This window comes from Schistocerca gregaria, chromosome 2 (assembly GCF_023897955.1).
Source record: "Schistocerca gregaria isolate iqSchGreg1 chromosome 2, iqSchGreg1.2, whole genome shotgun sequence".
NCBI lineage: Eukaryota > Metazoa > Arthropoda > Insecta > Orthoptera > Acrididae > Schistocerca > Schistocerca gregaria.
The window spans coordinates 459,812,851-459,832,556 of record NC_064921.1 but is presented as its reverse complement, the minus strand read 5'-3'; the positions used below and the strand labels follow the sequence as shown (position 1 = coordinate 459,832,556).

Below are 19,706 nucleotides of genomic sequence, written 5' to 3'. Positions count from 1 at the left end.
CAGCCACCATCTGTTCTTTTACTGCCTAAATAGCAAAACTCATTTATTGCTTGTAGCATCTCATTTCCTAGTATACATCCCTCACCACTACCTGTTAAAATTTAGCTACATCCCATTGGCCTAGTTTTGATTTTGTTGTTGTTTCTCTCACACCTCCTTTCAGGGCACCATCTATTTCATTCAACTTTTCTTCCACATTCTTTGCTGTCTCTGACAGAACTACAGTGTCACTGGCAGACAGCAAAGTTTTTATTTCATCTCCCTGAAATTTGATGCCTTCTCCAAAGTTTTCTTTGGTTTCATTTACTGCTTTTTTTATTGTACAGTTTAAATAACATTGGGGATAGGCTACAACCCTGTTTCATTCTCTTCTCTACCACAGTTTCCATTTCTGCAATACGTTGTGATATCTCATAGTCTGTACAGGTGAAGTGTGGCTGAGCAAGCTATCAATTGACTCCATTACCATCATTGTTCACGAGCTTTCTGCCTCTAAGTTTCATCACTCCAACAGGGAAGCAATGAAACATTCTCAAGATGTCTATTTCAGTCAGCTGTTTTCCCTGTAATTTTGTGTTTTTTAATATATCACCAAAAAAAGGAAGATCATGTTTTCACAGCCAGTAGATAACAATGCCATTAGAGGTTGTGCTCAAGATCAGCTAGAACAAGGATGGGAAAGGATATTGGCTGTGACCTTTTGCAAAGTATGCATCCTATCATTTATCGTAATCTTCGAGGGAAATCATGGAAAACCAGATGTTGGATATCCACATAGTGACCATTATACTGCCCTTTCTGAATGTGATTTCAGTGCCTTAGCCACTGCTCCACCTCACTCTATGAATACATAACAGGAATTTTACTTGCCATTCATCATCTGATAATCATTGTCTACTCCATTAGAGAGACAAACTTTGGTAGTTTATGGCTTCATGATTTTGTAATATGTAACAAAGATTCTGGGTGACAATTGTATATTAAAAAATCAGTCAGTCATCATGAAATTGTCATTTGTTTGTTGGTATAATTGTGCAAAATATGGGCACTCTCAATAGTTATTGAAAGGAAAAATGTTTTGTGACTTGTTCACATTTTATGACAGGGCCCACTTCTTGGACATATTATTTCTTATCCAAATATAGTCATGAAATTATAAATTTGTGTTTTTGTGTGCTAAAATTACAAGATCTATTCATTTCAAAAAATAAAGAAAGTGTTTTGGCAATTTTCAGGTGAAAAAGGGCTTTATTCAAGAACTGATGACATATTCCTTTTAGCTTTCTTAAGAGCAAGAAAACACAATGTGAATGAAGCATTCAAATTGGTAAGATTGTGGAATTGTACCAGCATGCTAATTTTCTTCCATTGTAAGTCTCAACAAAATACTGAAGTTCTCTTTACCCTTGTACATAGGTAAAGGATATGTATATAGCCCAGTAAGGTCTAACAGCAGATGTAGTCTGAAATGGCATTGATATTTGGTTTATTTACAACTGTGGGATACTGTGCACAAATGAAGCATTATATATATATATATATATATATATATATATATATATATATATATATGTGTGTGTGTGTGTGTGTGTGTGTGTGTGTGTGTGTGTGTGTGTGTGTGTGTGTGTGTGTGTGTGTGTGTGTAATAGTATTCCATTTCACTGGCATGTTATGTATTCATCGTATCACCTCTTTACATTCAATTAGTGATGCTAGTTTTGAAACTTTTTCTTTTCTTGAAATTTTTCTTCTACTTTTATTGAAAAAACTAGCACCTTAATATTCACATGAAACATTGTGTGTTTCTGATCTTTCTTATGAATCTCAATTCACTTGGATCTTGTGAGTAAGTATGATGAAGGAAGTACATAAATATTTGAGATTGTCGAACTGATCTTTCCTGTTACACCCTTGTTTTAACAATGTTTCTGGTCTGCCTTCAGCTCAAAAACTTTTACAAAATTAAAAAGGCACATCCAAAACAACTTGAATGGTGTCTTCCATCAGAAAAAGGATATGTTTATGACATGGATGTAATGACAGTGCTAGACCAAAAAGATAATGATGGAAGGATTGTAGTTATCATGAGATTTGGTAAGTGTCATTTTTAAAGATCAATAACTGCATTTATGTATTGTTTATATAGTTGTACTTAAATATTTTGACACACAGAAAATTCAATTATTTACTGATACTGAATCTCCTGCATGAGTACAGACATTTATTTAAAGTCTTTTAAAGTAAGTATTTTTCAATTAATATAACTCCTTATGTGACTGATTATAATACTTTCTTAAATACACATACTATTAACTCTTAAGATTAGGTGTAATAGAATTGTTTTTTATTACCAAAATTAATTAAATGACAGCCTTTCAGAAAAAGTGGATTTCAAAAAGGTTGTTGTAGAAGAATGCTTCCGGTTGACAGCAACAGTGCTTTCATTTTGTTGTGAAGATCCTCATGTTCAGATTTCTGGTGCAGTATTTATTGTGGATATGACAGGGTACGGACTTCAACATTTCCTAGTTGCGACACCATCAAACTTATCGCTTTTCGTTAAAATGTTCCAGGTAAAAATCAGCATTCCATTACTGCAACTAATATTATGCCATGTATGCTTATGAAAGAAATATGTTTGTGTGTAGTAATATTTTATTTATGAAAATATGGATTTGCAGGATAGCTTCCCTTTGAGGCTCAAGGGTATCCATGTTGTAAATGCACCATCACTTTTTAGTGCAGTGTTTGCACTTTGTAAACCATTTTTGAAAGAAAAGCTGAGAAGAAGAGTGAGTATTGTATCAAGATAATATGGGTATAATCTGAAACCACTACCTTTCTTAGATACTTCCTTTATTTTAGTGTAGCAACATATTATAATAAGACCATAAATACTTTAGGATTAAAGGAGACCACTCACTGAAATCCTGTGTTGTCGATAGGCACACACAAAAGAAATAAAACTTGCTAGCTTCTGAAGTTTTCCTTTGCACGCAAACGGCATACACATGCCTATGCCCCTACGTGGTGCCAGCTAGACTAGCAGTGCCAGTGCTATTGTTTGGTAGGTGGATTGATCACGGTGTGTGTGTGTGTGTGTGTGTGTGTGTGTGTGTGTGTGTGTGTGTGTGTGTGTGTGTGCTCATCAAAGGATAACTTCAAAAGCTAGCAAGTTTTCTTTCATTTGTGTGTATCTACGAACAAATCCACACCTCTGCTTTTTTGTGAGCAGCCTCCCTTAATTCTCAAGTATTTAAACTCCTCAAGAACTTTTCTATACTGTTTATAATAATACTTCATTATGGTTGTAATATGTATATGAAGATGTAAATGTTAGACCTGTTTCTAATGACTATTTTTTTCAGATTCATATTCATGGTAGTAACATGTCTTCCCTGCATGAATATGTGCCTTTTGAGATACTGCCAAAGCAGTTAGGAGGAATGCTTCCTGATTTCAACTTCAGTTCATTCAAATCCAAAATTCAACATAATGAAAACATGATCAAAGGTAATATATTCATAGTTTGGTGTTAATCAGTGCTGTTTCTAAGAACTGTTATATTTAAATTTCTCATGAAGCATGCATACAACAAGAAAACCAAGAAAATTTTGCAAAAACTAAGCCATTGACTGGAAATATAACTTAATATGTTGTAGGCAAAATTCAACAGTGGAAAATCCAGCAGGAAATGTAATAATATTGTGAAAAGGCAAGTTGCTACTCACCATTTAGCGGAGATGCTGAGGCACAGATAGGCACAATAAAAGAGCTTTTGACCAACAAGGCCTTCATCAGACACACACACCCACACACACACACACACACACACACACACACACACACACACACACACACACACACACACACACAGGAGCGCACACACACACACACACACACACACACACACACACACACAGGAGCGCACACACACACACACACACACACACACACACACACACACACACACACACTCATGCAAATGCATATGTTTTAGCATTGTTTATACTGAGTGTTTCTGTAATGATACAAACTATCAAGTATGATGATGTAAATAAAATAGAAAGAAACTTCCACATGTGAAAAATATATTAAAAACAAAGATTCCAAGACTTACCAAGCGGGAAAGCTCTGGTAGATAGGCACAATAAATAAAACACACAAACACACACACAGAATTTCTAGCTTTCGCAACCGACTGTTTCTTCTTCAGGAAAGAGGGAAGGAGAGGGAAAGACGGAAGGATGTGGGTTTTAAGGGAGACGGTAAGGAGTCATTCCAATCCTGGGAGCAGAAAGACTTCCCTTAGGGGGAAAAAAGGACAGGTGTACACTCGCACACACACACATATCCATCCACACATACACAGACACAAGCAGACATTTGTAACTGCCCCCGGTGTAAAACCTGTCCTATGCACCCTCCCACCACCACCTACTCCAGTCCTGTAACCCGGAAGGTGTACACAATCAAAGGAAGAGCCACGTGTGAAAGCACCCACGTGATTTACCAACTGACCTGCCTACACTGTGACACTTTCTATGTGGGAATGACCAGCAACAAACTGTCCATTCGCATGAATGGACACAGGCAGACACTGTTTGTTGGTAATGAGGATCACCCTGTGGCTAAACATGCCTTGGTGCACGGCCAGCACATCTTGGTACAGTGTTACACCGTCCGGGTTATCTGGATACTTCCCACCAACACCAACCTATCCGAACTCCGAAGATGGGAACTCGCCCTTCAGTATATCCTGTCTTCTCGATATCCGCCAGGCCTCAACCTCCGCTAATTTCAAGTTGCCGCCACTCATCCCTCACCTGTCTTTCAACAACTTCTTTGCCTCTGTACTTCCGCCTCGACTGACATCTCTGCCCGAACTCTTTGCCTTTACAAATGTCTGCTTGTGTCTGTGTATGTGCGGATGGATATGTGTGTGTGTGCGAGTGTGCACCTGTCCTTTTTTCCCCCTAAGGGAAGTCTTTCTGCTCCTGGGATTGGAATGACTCCTTACCCTCTCCCTTAAAACCCACATCCTTTCGTCTTTCCCTCTCCTTCCCTCTTTCCTGAAGAAGCAACCATCGGTTGCGAAAGCTAGAAATTCTGTGTGTATGTTTGTGTGTTTTATTTATTGTGCCTATCTACCAGTGCTTTCCCGCTTGGTAAGTCTTGGAATATTTGTTTTTAATAAACTATCAAGTATGTTAGAAAAGGACAAATGTATCACTTTGAGAAAGGAAGCCCTGGTTTTTAAATGATTTAGTCAATATTTATGGGTGAAAAATAAGAAAACTGGTGGTCTGCTCATGACAAATTTTGTAATACTTTTATTTGTTTACTTGACCTGCGTAAAGAGCTGCATTGAAAATGTTTTCAAATCGATACCCTCTCTTTCAATAAAGGCAACACTAGTGTGCAAAGTTGTGTTGTATCCATTCAAGAAACCCTGGAGTTGTCAAACAGTGTCAGAGGGAGTTAGAATTCATATCAGAAGAGACTGATCAGTCTCAGCAGGTGTTTCATATACAAGACCTTTCAAATTACCCCCCTAGAAAAAATAAAATAAGCACAGATCATATGACCACACTGACAAAGAATGTAAGGCCTCCTCTTCCTACACAACCTTCAGGGTACACCTGATGCAGGTGTTCATGAATGACGTGGAAAAAGTGAGCTTGAGCTCCATCATGTTGGAACCACCTAAGTTTATGAAAATCAAGCGGAATTTCTTCCAACAGTCTGGGTAATATGTTACTCAAAAACACAAATGTACAGTGAAGTTAGCTGCCTGCCCCCCCCCCTCCCACCTCCCTTGCTGCATATTTATACGATTACATGTTGCTCAAGTTTGCCTGTGTGCCTACTCTGCAATGTCAGGAATAACATATATCATAAATCAATTTATTGCAGTGTACAAACAACAGCTTATAAGTTCTCATTTACCAATGGCAGGGTTGTCCCACAACACTTTTGGCTTCACATATTTTGACTCAATCTTTTCCAGACCACAGTTCCTTATCTCAAATCAATATATTTGCCCTTTTCCATTGTCCCAAGCAGCCTACACCTTATCCCACCTCTTAAGCTCACTGCAAACATTCAGAATGAGAACCATGGATATCCTTTATCTAACGTTTCATAATGAGAACCATGGATATCCTTTAACTAACATATATCATAAATCAATTTATTGCAGTGTACAAACAACAGCTCATAAGTTCTCATTTACCAATGGCAGGGTTGTCCCACAACACTTTTGGCATCACATATTTTGTCTCAGTCTTTTCCAGACCACAGTTTCTTATCTCAAATCAATATATTTGTCCTTTTCCATCATCCCAAGCAGCCTACACCTTATCCCACATCTTAAGCTCACTGCAAACATCCAGAATGAGAACCATGGGTATCCTTTAACTAACGTCGTGCAGTCTATTTGACCTTGCGCTTTGTGTAAATTTTTCTCCAATTACTTTCCTTGCATATTCTCAACATTTTTCATTTCACAGCTTTTTAAAAAATAGGGTGGAACCTAGTAATTCTACAGGTAAAGGATCTGATGCAAGTAGCAGACAAAATGTGAACACTTCAGACCAAAACTTTGAGGAAACTTTGAGCAGACAGTTGGAGGAATCAGATGATAGTGACTATGATGATAATCCTGAAGAAACTGAACACACTGTGAGTGACACTTTGTCAGAACGAAGTGCAACAGAAAATTACTCTGATGAAAGCAGTGAAAGTAGGGATCGATGAGATGAGCAACAGAGAAGCCATTACTTCTATGGCAAGAATCAGTACAAATGAACCAAAGCACCTCCGATCCGAGCTGTTAGAACTCCTTGCCATAACATCATCACGAAATTTCCATCCAGCACATTGACTACAGGAGATCCAAAAGACCCATTTTTATTATGGCATCTCTATTTTGATGACAAAGTTCTCGATCATATCCTACTACGGTCAAATGCTAAAATAAATAGTGTAAGGCAGAAGTGCTCTGACAAAGGCAAAGCTGAACTTCAAAACCTGGATTAGGATAAACTTTTGGGTTTCTCAGGACTTCGTATATATTCTTCTGTCTTTAAATCCAACCACGAAAAAGTACATTATATATTTGCAACTGATGGTTTAGGTCAAAAATTTTCAACTGTGTCATGTCTAAGAACTGTTTCCAAATGTTGTTGAACTGCTTGCGGTTTGATGACTTTTGAGCTAGAAAAGAGAGTCTTAAAGTTGACAAAATGGCAGCAGCCTCTTTTCTCTTTAGAAAAATTGTGGAAAATTCCCAAAAATATTTGAATTTAGGCACATGTGCTACTGTAGATGAGCAACTAATTTCCTTCTGTGGTAAATGCTCACTACATGCCAAAGAAGACTCATAAATAAGGTTTTAAAATACTGTCTTTGTGTGATGCAAGGACCAGTTACTTTATAATGGGTATATGTACACTGGAAAAGGCCCTGATGGTGATACTTTGCCAGACAATGATAACAAACTGATGATACCAATGCAGTCTCTGCTGCGGTTGTGTAAACCAGTGTATGGCAGTGATTGCTACATTACTGCTGACAATTGGTTCAGCTTAATACAGGATGTAGAAGAGTTAAGGAAAAGGAGACTGACTTTTGTTGGAACTCTAAAAAAGAGTAAGAGAGAGATCCTGCAAGTCTTCCAACCAAATAAGCATAGGCCAGTTAGTTCGTCTTTCTACGGTTTTACGTGAGACACCAATTTGTCATCACACGCGCCAAAGACAAACAAAGCATGCATCATAGCCCCACTGAGGATTTGACTTCTTAGAAACCAGAAATAATATCATACTGCAACGCCACAAAAGGAGGTGTTGATGAACTGGACAAAATGTGCTCCATATACTCCTGCGGTCGAATAATTCGAAGTTGGCCAATCTGTTTATTCTATCATTTATTGGACATCAGCACAGTAAATGCATATGTTCTTCAGAAGAGTGGATCAGATGAAGCTCCTGTCAACAAAAGTATCTTCCTGAAAGAGCTGGCTGATAGTCTTGTGCTCAAACATATGCAAAAGTGAGCTCAGAACTCATGATTTCCGCAGGAGTCACGACTAATGACCCGCCAGATTTTAGGCCCCAATGCTCCAACAGAAGAAGCAGTGGAAGCAGAATTAGGTCCTAGGAATAGTAAAATGTGCAGAATCTGCCCAGCCAGCAAGAAAAGGAAGTCTTCGCATGTTTGCTACATCTGCAAGAGACCAATATGCACACAGTGCTGTTTCCAGGTCTGCAAGCACTGTTGCAAAAAATTGTGATTTGGAGGGCTCTGATTTTTCATGATGTATTTTTTCAGGTTAAAAACGTTACATCTTTTGTTCCATTAATTCTTCAAGAAGAAATACACAATCTATCTACACATTAATTTCGTTATTAGCTTATGAAAAACATGTAAATGTATTAGTTTACAAGATGTGCAGTAAACATATCTGAATGCCAGTTTATCATTAACTATTTAATGTTAATGTTTTCTATTTTCATAGTTGTGTACAATGTATTAAAGACTGTGCCATATGCAAAACAGAGAATTTCAAAGAGATTCAAATTGTTAATATTGTACCCACCTTTAATTAAGAGGTCAGATTGACTGCACCATCATGTTAGTGTCACATGTTTGCCACTATGTTATTTAAAGGATATGAATGAATGCATTACAGTGGCACATTAGAGTTTCCCACCCATTCTCAAATACCTCTCTTGTCTTTGTACAGTGAGATGGACAACTAGGGCTCTATACCAATTATTTCCTATTCACCTTCTGTCTTTTGGAGCTGTACAGCTGGCAACATGATCTTCACAGCACTAGCATTACAGTGGATTGTTGCTGTTCCATCTCAGCTGTGACTGGTGTGATGACCATCACACTTGGCACAGGTTTCCTGCCTCCAGCAGTATCTGGTTACAAGGGCAAAGTCTCAGTGTCTGCAGCAGTTAGTTCAGTGGCAGCTAAAGATCTGGAGGCAATAGCCCAGGAATGTTCTGAGCTGGAGTATTATCTTGGATCTCTGGTGGTCTCTGTAGAGTTTATCACCAGTGAATAAGGTGGTAGCTTTGCACTGTCACCCCAATGGCACATCACCCACTTTGACAATGAAGTAATTTGGAAATCCTTCTCTGATGGCAAGGCCTAATATGCCCCTCATAAGGATCTGCAACTACTAGGTCAGATGCAAGTGACTTCACCAACTCAGAGACTCACTTGTTAGTAGTATGCATCTTGATGTCATCACCATTAATGCAGTCCACCTTTAATTAATTGTAAAAAATGGATTTAAGTTCATTTAAAAGAAAGTTGCATCCTGACATTCGAACTATGATAATGTAGTTTTGATGCATCTACAAAACTGTTTTCAACAATAGACCAAATTCTATGAGAGAGTAGTAGATTACATAAAATGGGAAAGGACTAAATGATAGCTCTAGAACAGGTATTGTCTAGAAAGTTTCTGCTTAACATTGTCTAATTCTGTTTCAAAGTTAAAACTTATATAATGTGTCAGGTTGTTTAATGAATAGCTGAAAATCATTAGTTGTAGCCCTGTTTGTTTTAACTATTACTATTAACTTCTATACATTTCTACTTTTATGACACAAGCTGATCATGGCAAAATCTAACAATCTAATTGTAAGAGTATCAGTGTTTTTATATTTCTATTTCCAGTTAATGTATGTGATCATTTCTGATTTAACTACACTCTTTGCAGTGGTTCACAGTTCCTGAATAACAGTATAAACTGTAATATGAGAGCACTATGTCATATGGCCATAACAACACAAAATAAAACACTAAAACCATGCTTAATTGCTGTAAAAACTAATTGCAGCACATCTGTAACATTGTTACATGAGTACAATTCATTGAGTGATAAGTCATTCATTGCTCTAACCCACAAATTTCACACAGAAACACAATACATAGACTGACTGTGCAATTTTGTGCTCTCAGGTGTGATCCATCACTGGCAATTGTTGATTCCCTAAACCAACAATGTAGATGCTGCTGTTTACAATTTCATAGTTACAAAACTAGAATATTAGTGCATTTGCAGTTATAACAGTATTATCATACATGTACCTAGGACGTTAAATCATCAGTTATCATAAAACTAATGTTTTTGTGTAACCTAACGAATTATTATGATTTATTTATTTACCTCAAACTATCTGCCTCTACAAATTATGTGAGCATTATCTTTCATAAATTATGTTTTCATTTTCAAAAACTAAATTATCTTTCATGAATCATTTTGATTTTCTCCCACAAACAAACTTCACCACTCAAGTTATTTAGCATAGCAGATAGACGAAATCACATGAAAAATCGTTTGACAATAATCTACAGAAATCAGATTTCATAGTTCCTTGGTTGTTGCCTTTCACTGAACAAGTGCTTTTAGCCAGATACCTGGCTTAAGGTTCTACTGTTAAATGGTTAAGTGTGCAAAGTACAACAGAATCATAGAGAAAGAACACAACTGTGAGGAATGTCAGCCTTATTTTCATAATTTAATGTAATTGGATAGATAAAAAAATCTAGTCACCAAGCAGCGGCGGGAGAACAAACACATAAAAAAAGGTTTTACTAATGCAAGTTCTCTGAGCGAGTGGCTCCTTCTTCCAGCAGAAGGGTTGACAGTGAGGGGGAGAGGTGAATGATGAGGCCTGGAGAGGTTTAGGAAAAAGGGTACAGTTTGGAAAAATCACCCAGAACCCCTGGTCAGGGGAGACTTACCAAACAGGATGAGAAGGAAACACTGATTGTTGGGGACTGCACTAGACAATATTTTAAAACCTGAGAGCTTAAAGGTGGATGATGGGGTAATATCCAAGACAGGGATTACTGCTAAAACATTGTGCGTGAGTTAATAAGAGTGAAAGTGCATTGTATGTAACAGGGGTGGGAGGCGGATAGCAAAAAATTGACAGGTCAGAAAATGAAAGATATAGAAAACTAAACTGGAATGAAGAAAGGAGTAGTTATTGTGAAGAAGTGCTGAGACAGAAGAAATTAATGTAAATTAAGGCCAAGTGGGTGTCAAGAACCAAGAACGTGGTGTAGTGACAGTTCCCATGTGTGTAGTTCTGAGAAACTGGTTTTTGAGGGGGGAGAAGACTCTCGATGCTGCATTTGATGAAACAGGCACTGAGATCATGACTGTCATGTTGTAGAGCATGTTCTACAACATGATATTGTGTGTTGTTGGTATGCACCCTCTGTTTATGCTCATTCATCCCAGCTGATAGTTTGAAGGTAGTCATGTCGATGTAAGAGGCTGAACAGTGTTAACATAACAGCTGATATATGACATGTCATTTTGCAGATGGCTCTCCCTTTGATGGTATATGTTACAGGGATTACAGGGGTGGTATGAATGGTGGTAGAAGGATGCCTAGAGCAAGTCTTGCAGCATGTACAGTCACAGGGAGCCATAGGGTAGTGAGATGACTGGAACTAGAATAGCTTTTTGTCGCCCACCCAGTCTCCAAAATATCCTTGTCAGACCCTATGCTCCTTCTGCACCCATCTCCTTATCCTATGGCGCGTACTCCTTTGACTGTCCCTGTGCAAGACTTGCCCTATGCATCCTCCTACTAACAACTATACCACTCCTGTAACTGGCAAAACATAAGCTATCAAAGGGAGAGCCACCTGTGAAATTACACGTATCATATACCAAGTGCTCTGTAAACAATGTTCAGTCTTTTATAACTACCACCAAGTTATAAGTTAGGATGAATAGGCATAAGCAGCAGATATATACTGGCAACACATAATATCCTGTTGCAGAGCATGATTTTCAACTTCACAGTTGTGATCTCAGTGCCTGTTTCATCACATTTGCCATCTGGATTCTTCCCCCAGACAGCAGTTTCTCAGAACTCCGCAGTTGGAACCTAGTACACAACATGTCCTTTCTTCTCACTACCCACTTGGCCTTAATTTACATTAATTTCTTCTGCCTCAGCATTTCTTCACAATAATTACTCCTTTCTTCATTCCAGTTTAGTTTTCTAAATCTTTCATTTTCTGACCTGTCTATTTTTAGCCATCCACTTCCCACCTCTGTTACATACAATGCACTTAGTTGCTTCACTCTTATTAACTCATCCATGATGTTTTAGCAGTAATCTTTGGCTTGGATATTACTCTGTCTACCACCTTTAATCTCCCAGGTTTTAAAACCTTTGCCAGTGCAGTCCCCAACAATCAGTCTTTCCTTCTTAGTCTGTCTGGTAAGTCTCCCATGACCCAAGGTTCTGGATGACTTTTCTGAACTCTATCCCTTTTCCTCAGTCTCTCCACTCCTTTTCCTCTACCACTCTCCCTTCCCTTTCAACCCTTCTGCCAGAAGAAGGAGCCACTGGTTCTGATAGCTTGCATAAATAAAACCATTTTTTATGTGTGAGTTCTCCTGTCACCACTTGGTGAGCAGATTTTTTAAAGTATCCAATTACATTATATTCACCAAAAGGATTTTTTTGTATTGGATGTTGTGTTATAATCTCCATGAATATGATGCTCTTCACTTCTGACCGGATGCAAATATTATTCCTACCACTACATAATACTAAAAAAAGAACAGTTAATATTTAAACTTAAACAGGACTGGAAACTTCAGTTCACAGAAGTAATTTTAGGACTAGATGAGCAGGCTAAGTTGCATTTCAGCTGTCCAAATCAGTGAAAATATTCAGCAAATAGTGCAAATCTGAAAGTTTCAGTCTAGCACTTTAAATAGCTTCAGTACTCTGGAAAATCTGGACAAAACGTAAAGACAACTTAACAACTTTAGAAGCAGTCTGACAATATCCGGCATATACAGGTACATGTAGGTGGTGCAAGGTAAGGCTAGAAAGGAAAGTGTTAATAAGATCAAGAAGGTCTTATTTCAGGGGGGGGGGGGGGGGGGGGGGGAGACTATCGGAATTGGTACAAAACCCTTCCATAAATGGTTGCCAGGTCACTACTATTGTGAAGCCACTTGCTGGGGTCAGTCATGACACCTGTGATTTCGTTCTTTGGAGAATGATTTTGGAAAAGAAGATCATGTAATAGTGGTAGGAGGTGTAGGCAACAGTTTGGGCTGAAACTTCATTCACACAATTGATGATGGCATCAGGCACACTGCTGAGAATGCTCCTGACACTAGTGTGAAATTGTTGTCACTCTGAGAGGTACGTTAAGCTCGACAGAAGGCATTCTGCAGATTGTGTGACTGCAGAGTTTGGAAAATTCCTTAAAACAGTAGAGGCTTTATGTATCATAGACACCATGATTTGAATCTGAATGCTTCTGGTAAGAAGCTGTTGGAAGCATCCATTCAAATTAAAGTGGTGACCATCTTATCCCAGTGATTTTCAATGTTTTCTTTAGACATTTTTAGATCTTATTTGGCATAAATTCTCTCAACAGATACCCAAAAGATAGATCTATAGAATTCAGTTGAAACAGCTACTAGAAAAATAAAACAAAGCCTTGGACCTTCAGAAACGTTCATTTACTAACTTACACAAAACCTCAAAGCCCCATTAATAAACAGAATTAACTCCTATAACTAATATACTGAAATGTGAAAAGGCAGATGGAATATCTCCAAATATGCTGCATTTATCAGAACATCACTGAAATTGAACAGTTTGTATTGATTAAACCAAGCTAATATTGTAATGTGGTGAAACAAGCAAAGGGAAAGGGGTAGTTGTTACAGGTACAAAAAAGGGAGAAGGAAAAGATTAAGTCACCGGTTGTGTCGTTCATTAGCTATTTGTTGAACAGATCTTCAAATGTGGTGACTCACTAATGAATCAGGAAACATACAAACTTGTTGTACTGACATTTACAGGCCACCAGCAGGACGAACTTTAAGCTTCATAAAACTGATAGAGATAGTTTTAATAAGGTTATGCAGATTTAACTCAAGACTCATTATTTGTGGAGATTTTTATGTCAATTTGCAGTAATATTGATCTGACTGAGCACTTCTAAAATTGTCAGTGACCAGTTTTGGATTATTTGCCTCAACTAAATTGCCAGTAAGTGCTGATGGACATAGTGATACACCCATGATGATTATTTTTAGATCTCTGTACCTCTGGTGATTATGGTGTAACAATTATAGTTACTGGTTTACAATTAATACTACAATAGACAGGTATAAAAGTAAAAGAACACAATACAGTCCTAGCATTGTGAACTATCAGTTCATTTCTTGAGGAGGAGAGGTGGATAGATTGCGAAAGAGTGAGAAGAAAGGGCAGAACACTCATACCAGAGGATGAAGTGGCCCATCTGCAGCGAGGATAAGGATGGACAGATGTGAATGGGGAGTCATCAGTGAGAGTAGATCAGTTAGTACAGTACCAGACTTAGTCCAGAGATGATGGAATGAGAAGTAAAGATAGATTGATAGATTGAAAGGGAGATAAATAGATTCCTTAAGAACACAGTGGGCTAAAACTGATGAAGAGATAAGGGAGGAGAATGTAGATGAAAAAGTAAAAGTGCTAAATAAATAATTAAATGAAACAAATAAGCAAACAGAGAATGAAGCCACATGGATTGAGAGATTGAAGGATCTGTTGTAATGACATTTCTCAACTATGCAGTTTAGAGAAGCTAGAATTATAGGGGAGAATTAAGATACTTTTGTTCATGAAGCAGCTCCACAGTTCAGCATATTAGTCCTAGCAGCAGCATACTCTTTATTGGATTGTTATGTTTGCTCCTGGCCACAGCCTGGTGGTAGTATTCAGTCAGGTGGACACCTGGTTGGTGATATTGGCCACATAAAGTCTTCCTTTTCAGGAAATTTCATTATTGTGACTTCTGTATCATTCCTGCAGAAAAAATTATTCTCACATTTATTTATACTTCTGGAATAAAGTTGGCCTTTATGGTCCACCATTGTATTTACTTTTGTTTAATATTTTTTGACTCCTCATAAGGATATTCAACTTTTTTTCTATATGCAAAAGTGTAGTATAGATGTCTAACATCTTCATTTTTTTTAAGTATTTAATATTTTTGGCATTATGTCAGACTCAAATCATTTAAAATGTTATTTAATTTTCCTCAACATTGCATTATGTGTCAATTTGCTCAGACAGCTAAATGTTTTATGAATAATGAAAAACTTATGTTCAGAACTTTTTTTCAGCATGGAACAAATATGGATATGGTATGAAACCTCAAGACAGTTTCAAAAGTGGAATTCGAAAATGAATGTCAAGGTTTAGCTAACTATTTCTAACATGTATGTCCTTAGATGGTAAGAGAAATTGTTATGTAAACAATAGTATAAAAAGTCAGTAAAAGACAATACAGAATTCTAGTACTATGTTATTCCATCACAAAAAAAACAGAAACATTTTTGCAATGACTATCAATAAAATCACTGAAATAATGCAGAAGTGTATATCCTAGAAACAAAGTACCTTCAACATTATTCTCAAACAAAGTATATTGAATATTATTCTATTACAGATTCTTAGTTGTTTTATAATAGAATAATAAACTGAATGTCTCATGCCGGAGTGTATAAAGTATATTCATTTTGTCTCAGATAATCTATTAGGATTAATCTGAGAGACCATATACACCAGCTGTCTGTGTTAACATATATTTTTTAAGTCTGCTTACTTCCCATAGTATAGCCTATATCATTATTTTATTCCAAACTACCATCGTACTTTTCAGACAGTTTTAAGAATGTCCACGTATGCACAATTCATGTTCAGTGTCTTCCAACATGGATGAGTACTTTCCATAATATGGAATTCTTATACACAGTAAACACAATGAATAAGTGGTGATATAAACATAGAATTCCCCACTGATAAGAGACATAAATGCAAATTATAAGAGTTAATAACACATCTCCAAAATGAAAGTAATGTCAGTGGGAAAGAAATATAAACGGATTGAGTGCCATATAGGAGGAACAAAGTTAGAACAGGTGGACAGTTTCAAGTACTTAGGATGCATATTCTCACAGGATGGCAACATAGTGAAAGAACTGGAAGCGAGTCGTAGCAAAGCTAATGCAGTGAGCACTCAGCTACGGTCTACTCTCTTCTGCAAGAAGGAAGTCAGTACCAAGACTAAGTTATCTATGCACCGTTCAATCTTTCGACCAACTTTGTTGTATGGGAGTGAAAGCTGGGTGGATTCAGGTTACCTTATCAACAAGGCTGAGGTTACGGATATGAAAGTAGCTAGGATGATTGCAGGTACTAGTAGGTGGGAACAATGGCAGGAGGGTGTCCACAATGAGGAAATCAAAGAAAAACTGGGAATGAACTCTATAGATGTAGCAGTCAGGGCAAAGAGGCTTAGATGTTGGGATCATGTTACACGCATGGGAGAAGCAAGGTTACCCAAGAGACTCATGGGTTCAGCAGTAGAGGATAGGCGGAGTCAGGGCAGAGCAAGGAGAAGGTACCTGGAATTGGTTAAGAATGATTTGGAAGTAATTGGTTTAACATCAGAAGAGGCACCAATGTTAGCACTGAATAGGGGATCATGGAGGAATTTTATAAGGGGGCTATGCTCCAGACTGAACGCTGAAAGGCATAATCAGTCTTAAATGATGATGATGATGATGATGATGATGATGATGATGAATAACACATGTTAGCAAGAAACAATAGTAGATGTTCCAACTAGAATTATATTCCGAATTTATCACAAATTCTATGCTGTTCACCATGGATGGCTGGATAAACTGTGTCAAGACTAGAATGATATTACCACAATAAAATGAATATAATATAGCAGTTTAAACTATGATACCGGACCGCAGCGATGCACGGATGCATGCCAAGACCGTAGGGGACCGCACCGCCACTTCCCAGCAAATTAGGGACACTGTTGCTCCTGGGGTATCGGCGAGGACCATTCGCAACCATCTCCATGAAGCTGGGCTACAGTCCCGCACACCGTTAGGCCATCTTCCGCTCACGCCCCAACATCGTGCAGCCCGCCTCCAGTGGTGTCGCGACAGGCGTGAATAGAGGGACGAATGGAGACGTGTCGTCTTCAGCGATAAGAGTCGCTTCTGCCTTGGTGCCAATGATGGTCGTATGTGTGTTTGGCGCCGTGCAGGTGAGCGCCACAATCAGGATTGCATACGACCGAGGCACACAGGGCCAACACCCGGCATCATGGTGTGGGAAGCGATCTCCTACACTGGCTGTACACCTCTGGTGATCGTCGAGGGGACACTGAATAGTGCACGGTACATCCAAACCGTCATCGAACCCATCGTTCTACCATTCCTAGACCGGCAAGGGAACTTGCTTTTCCAACAGGACAATGCACTTCTGCATGTATCCCGTGCCACCCAACGTGCTCTAGAAGGTGTAAGTCAACTACACTGGCCAGCAAGATCTCGGGATCTGTCCCCCATTGAGCATGTTTGGGACTGGATGAAACGTCGTCTCACGCGCTCTGCACGTCCAGCACGAACACTGGTCCAACTGAGGCGCCAGGTGGAAATGGCATGGCAAGCCGTTCCACAGGACTACATCCAGCATCTCTACGATCGTCTCCATGGGAGAATAGCAGCCTGCATTGCTGCGAAAGGTGGATATACACTGTACTAGTGCCGACATTGTGCATGCTCTGTCTTACAGCTTACATCTTCAGGGCTAAATTTATCAATACTGAAAGACTTTTCTTCCTTCAGTTTACCATATGTAGGATAAACTACACAGAACAGAAAACTTTACTTTGTCCAGTTTTTCATTTTCAGATAAAGATTCAACAACACACAAAGAATTCATAGGCAGGTGAGTTTCAACATCAGCCAAGATTATCTTTGCAGTATATTTTGGTATGATAGCACTCAAGAGGACTTTAGGGGACCCTGTACGCAGTTTAGGTGGCCGCTGGTCGCCCCTGGCCATTAGGTGAACTTTGCAACAGTAACAGCATTCTGGCCATGAAGTAATGTGCGATCCATTTCTACTATACATCATTCCAGGTCAACTACGGCGTGATGTGCAATTAGGAAAACTAAACCACAAATGAATTCTTAGCACCTGTCGAGTGCAGGAAGAATTTGTACATCAACCTGGAAGTTACCTTCCGCAACTCAGAGACTTATTTCTATAGAACCAAATTAAGCTTCGTGACCCCCACCTACGCCACTTAGTGCCAAGCATGGCAGATGTAATTTCAATTTCCCAAGAATACCCCCTACTTTCCACAGATACCTGCGACCTTCTACCACTCATTTCATAAAGGTGCTAGCTCTTAGTGGGAGCATTGTACAGTGGACACTCGATCCCCTGCCTCATTTAACTGTGAGGAATGAAGTCTGTCCTGTGACTGTGTCCCATGTCTCTGCGAATTTCTGTCCGTACAATTTTGCTCAGAATGTCCAAACTGTCTGCATATGACTCATCTGCCCTGTATGTCTACGTCTAAAACATTTAACATTTGTATTTAATACAACCTCCTTTCCTATGGCTTCGGGACCACATCAGTTTTGACTAGCACCTGTGCTGTTTCTATTGCTTCCTTTAGAGACTTTGCAAATTCCATCCAAACTCTTAGAGATATTTCTGGCTGCAACGACCGAAAATAGGAAACGAGTGCTCTCTGCACAGCTTACTGCAAGATGGCTTCATTAGCATTATCAATTTCCGTTAGTTCATATGAACTAACATTAATTTTGTGAATACGGTCTACAAAACTCCGCTGATTCCTCATGCTTTTTAAACACACTGTTAAGTTGCTCACGGTAATATCTCAATGTGTTCTTCCTCCTACACTACGTGATCAAAAGTATTTTGACACTCCCAAAAACATACGTTTTTCATATTAGGTGCAGTGTGCTGCCACCACCTGCCAGGTACTCCATGTCAGCGACCTCAGTAGTCATTAGACATCGTGAGAGAACAGAACGGAGCGCTCCACAGAACTCATGGACTTCAAACGTGATCTGGTGACTGGGTGTCAGTTGTGTCATATGTCTGTACGCGGATTTCCACACTCCTAAACACCCCTAGCTCCACTGTTTCCGATGTGATGGTGAAGTGGAAACGTAAAGGGACACGTACAGCACAAAAGCATACAGGCCGACCTGGGCTGTTGACCGACAGAGACCGCCGACAGTTGAAGGGGTTGTAATGTGTAATAGACAGACATCTATCCAGACCATCACACAGGAATTCCAAACTGCATCAGTACTATGACAGTTAGGCGGGAGGTGAGAAAACTCGGATTTCATGGGCGAGCAGCTGCTCACTGGTAAATGCCAAACGACGCCTCGCTTGGTGTAAGGAGTGTAAACATTGGACGATTCAACAGTGGAAAAACGTTGTGTGGAGTGACGAATCACGGTACACAATGTGGCGATCCGATGGCAGGGCGCGAGCGAGTATGGCAAATGGCTGGTGAGCGTCATCTGCCAGCGTGTGCAGCGCCAACAGCAAAATACAGAGGCAGTGGTGTTGTGGTGTGGTCGTGTTTTTCGTAGAGGGGGCTTGCATACCTTGTTGTTTTGCGTGGCACTATCACAGCACACGCCCACAATGATGTTTTACGCACCTTCTTGCTTCCCACTGTTGAAGAACAATTCGGGGATGATTGCCTCTTTCAATACGATTGAGCACCTGTTCATAATGCACGGCCTGTGGCGGAGTGGTTACACGACAATAACA

General features: G+C 39.1%; 1 protein-coding gene across 1 annotated transcript in view; it reads left to right on the top strand.

Annotated features, from left to right (window-relative positions):
- The window catches only part of LOC126325832 (clavesin-2-like), a 101,455-nt gene extending 86,085 nt beyond the window's left edge, over positions 1-15,370 (top strand). The window contains exons 3-8 of the mRNA XM_049995325.1: positions 1,236-1,327; positions 1,944-2,094; positions 2,380-2,573; positions 2,682-2,792; positions 3,369-3,513; positions 15,197-15,370. Coding sequence (XP_049851282.1) covers positions 1,236-1,327; positions 1,944-2,094; positions 2,380-2,573; positions 2,682-2,792; positions 3,369-3,513; positions 15,197-15,261 — 758 coding nt within the window. The 3' untranslated portion in view covers positions 15,262-15,370. The remainder of the gene's footprint in view (positions 1-1,235; positions 1,328-1,943; positions 2,095-2,379; positions 2,574-2,681; positions 2,793-3,368; positions 3,514-15,196) is intronic.
- Positions 15,371-19,706: the final 4,336 nt, after the last annotated feature.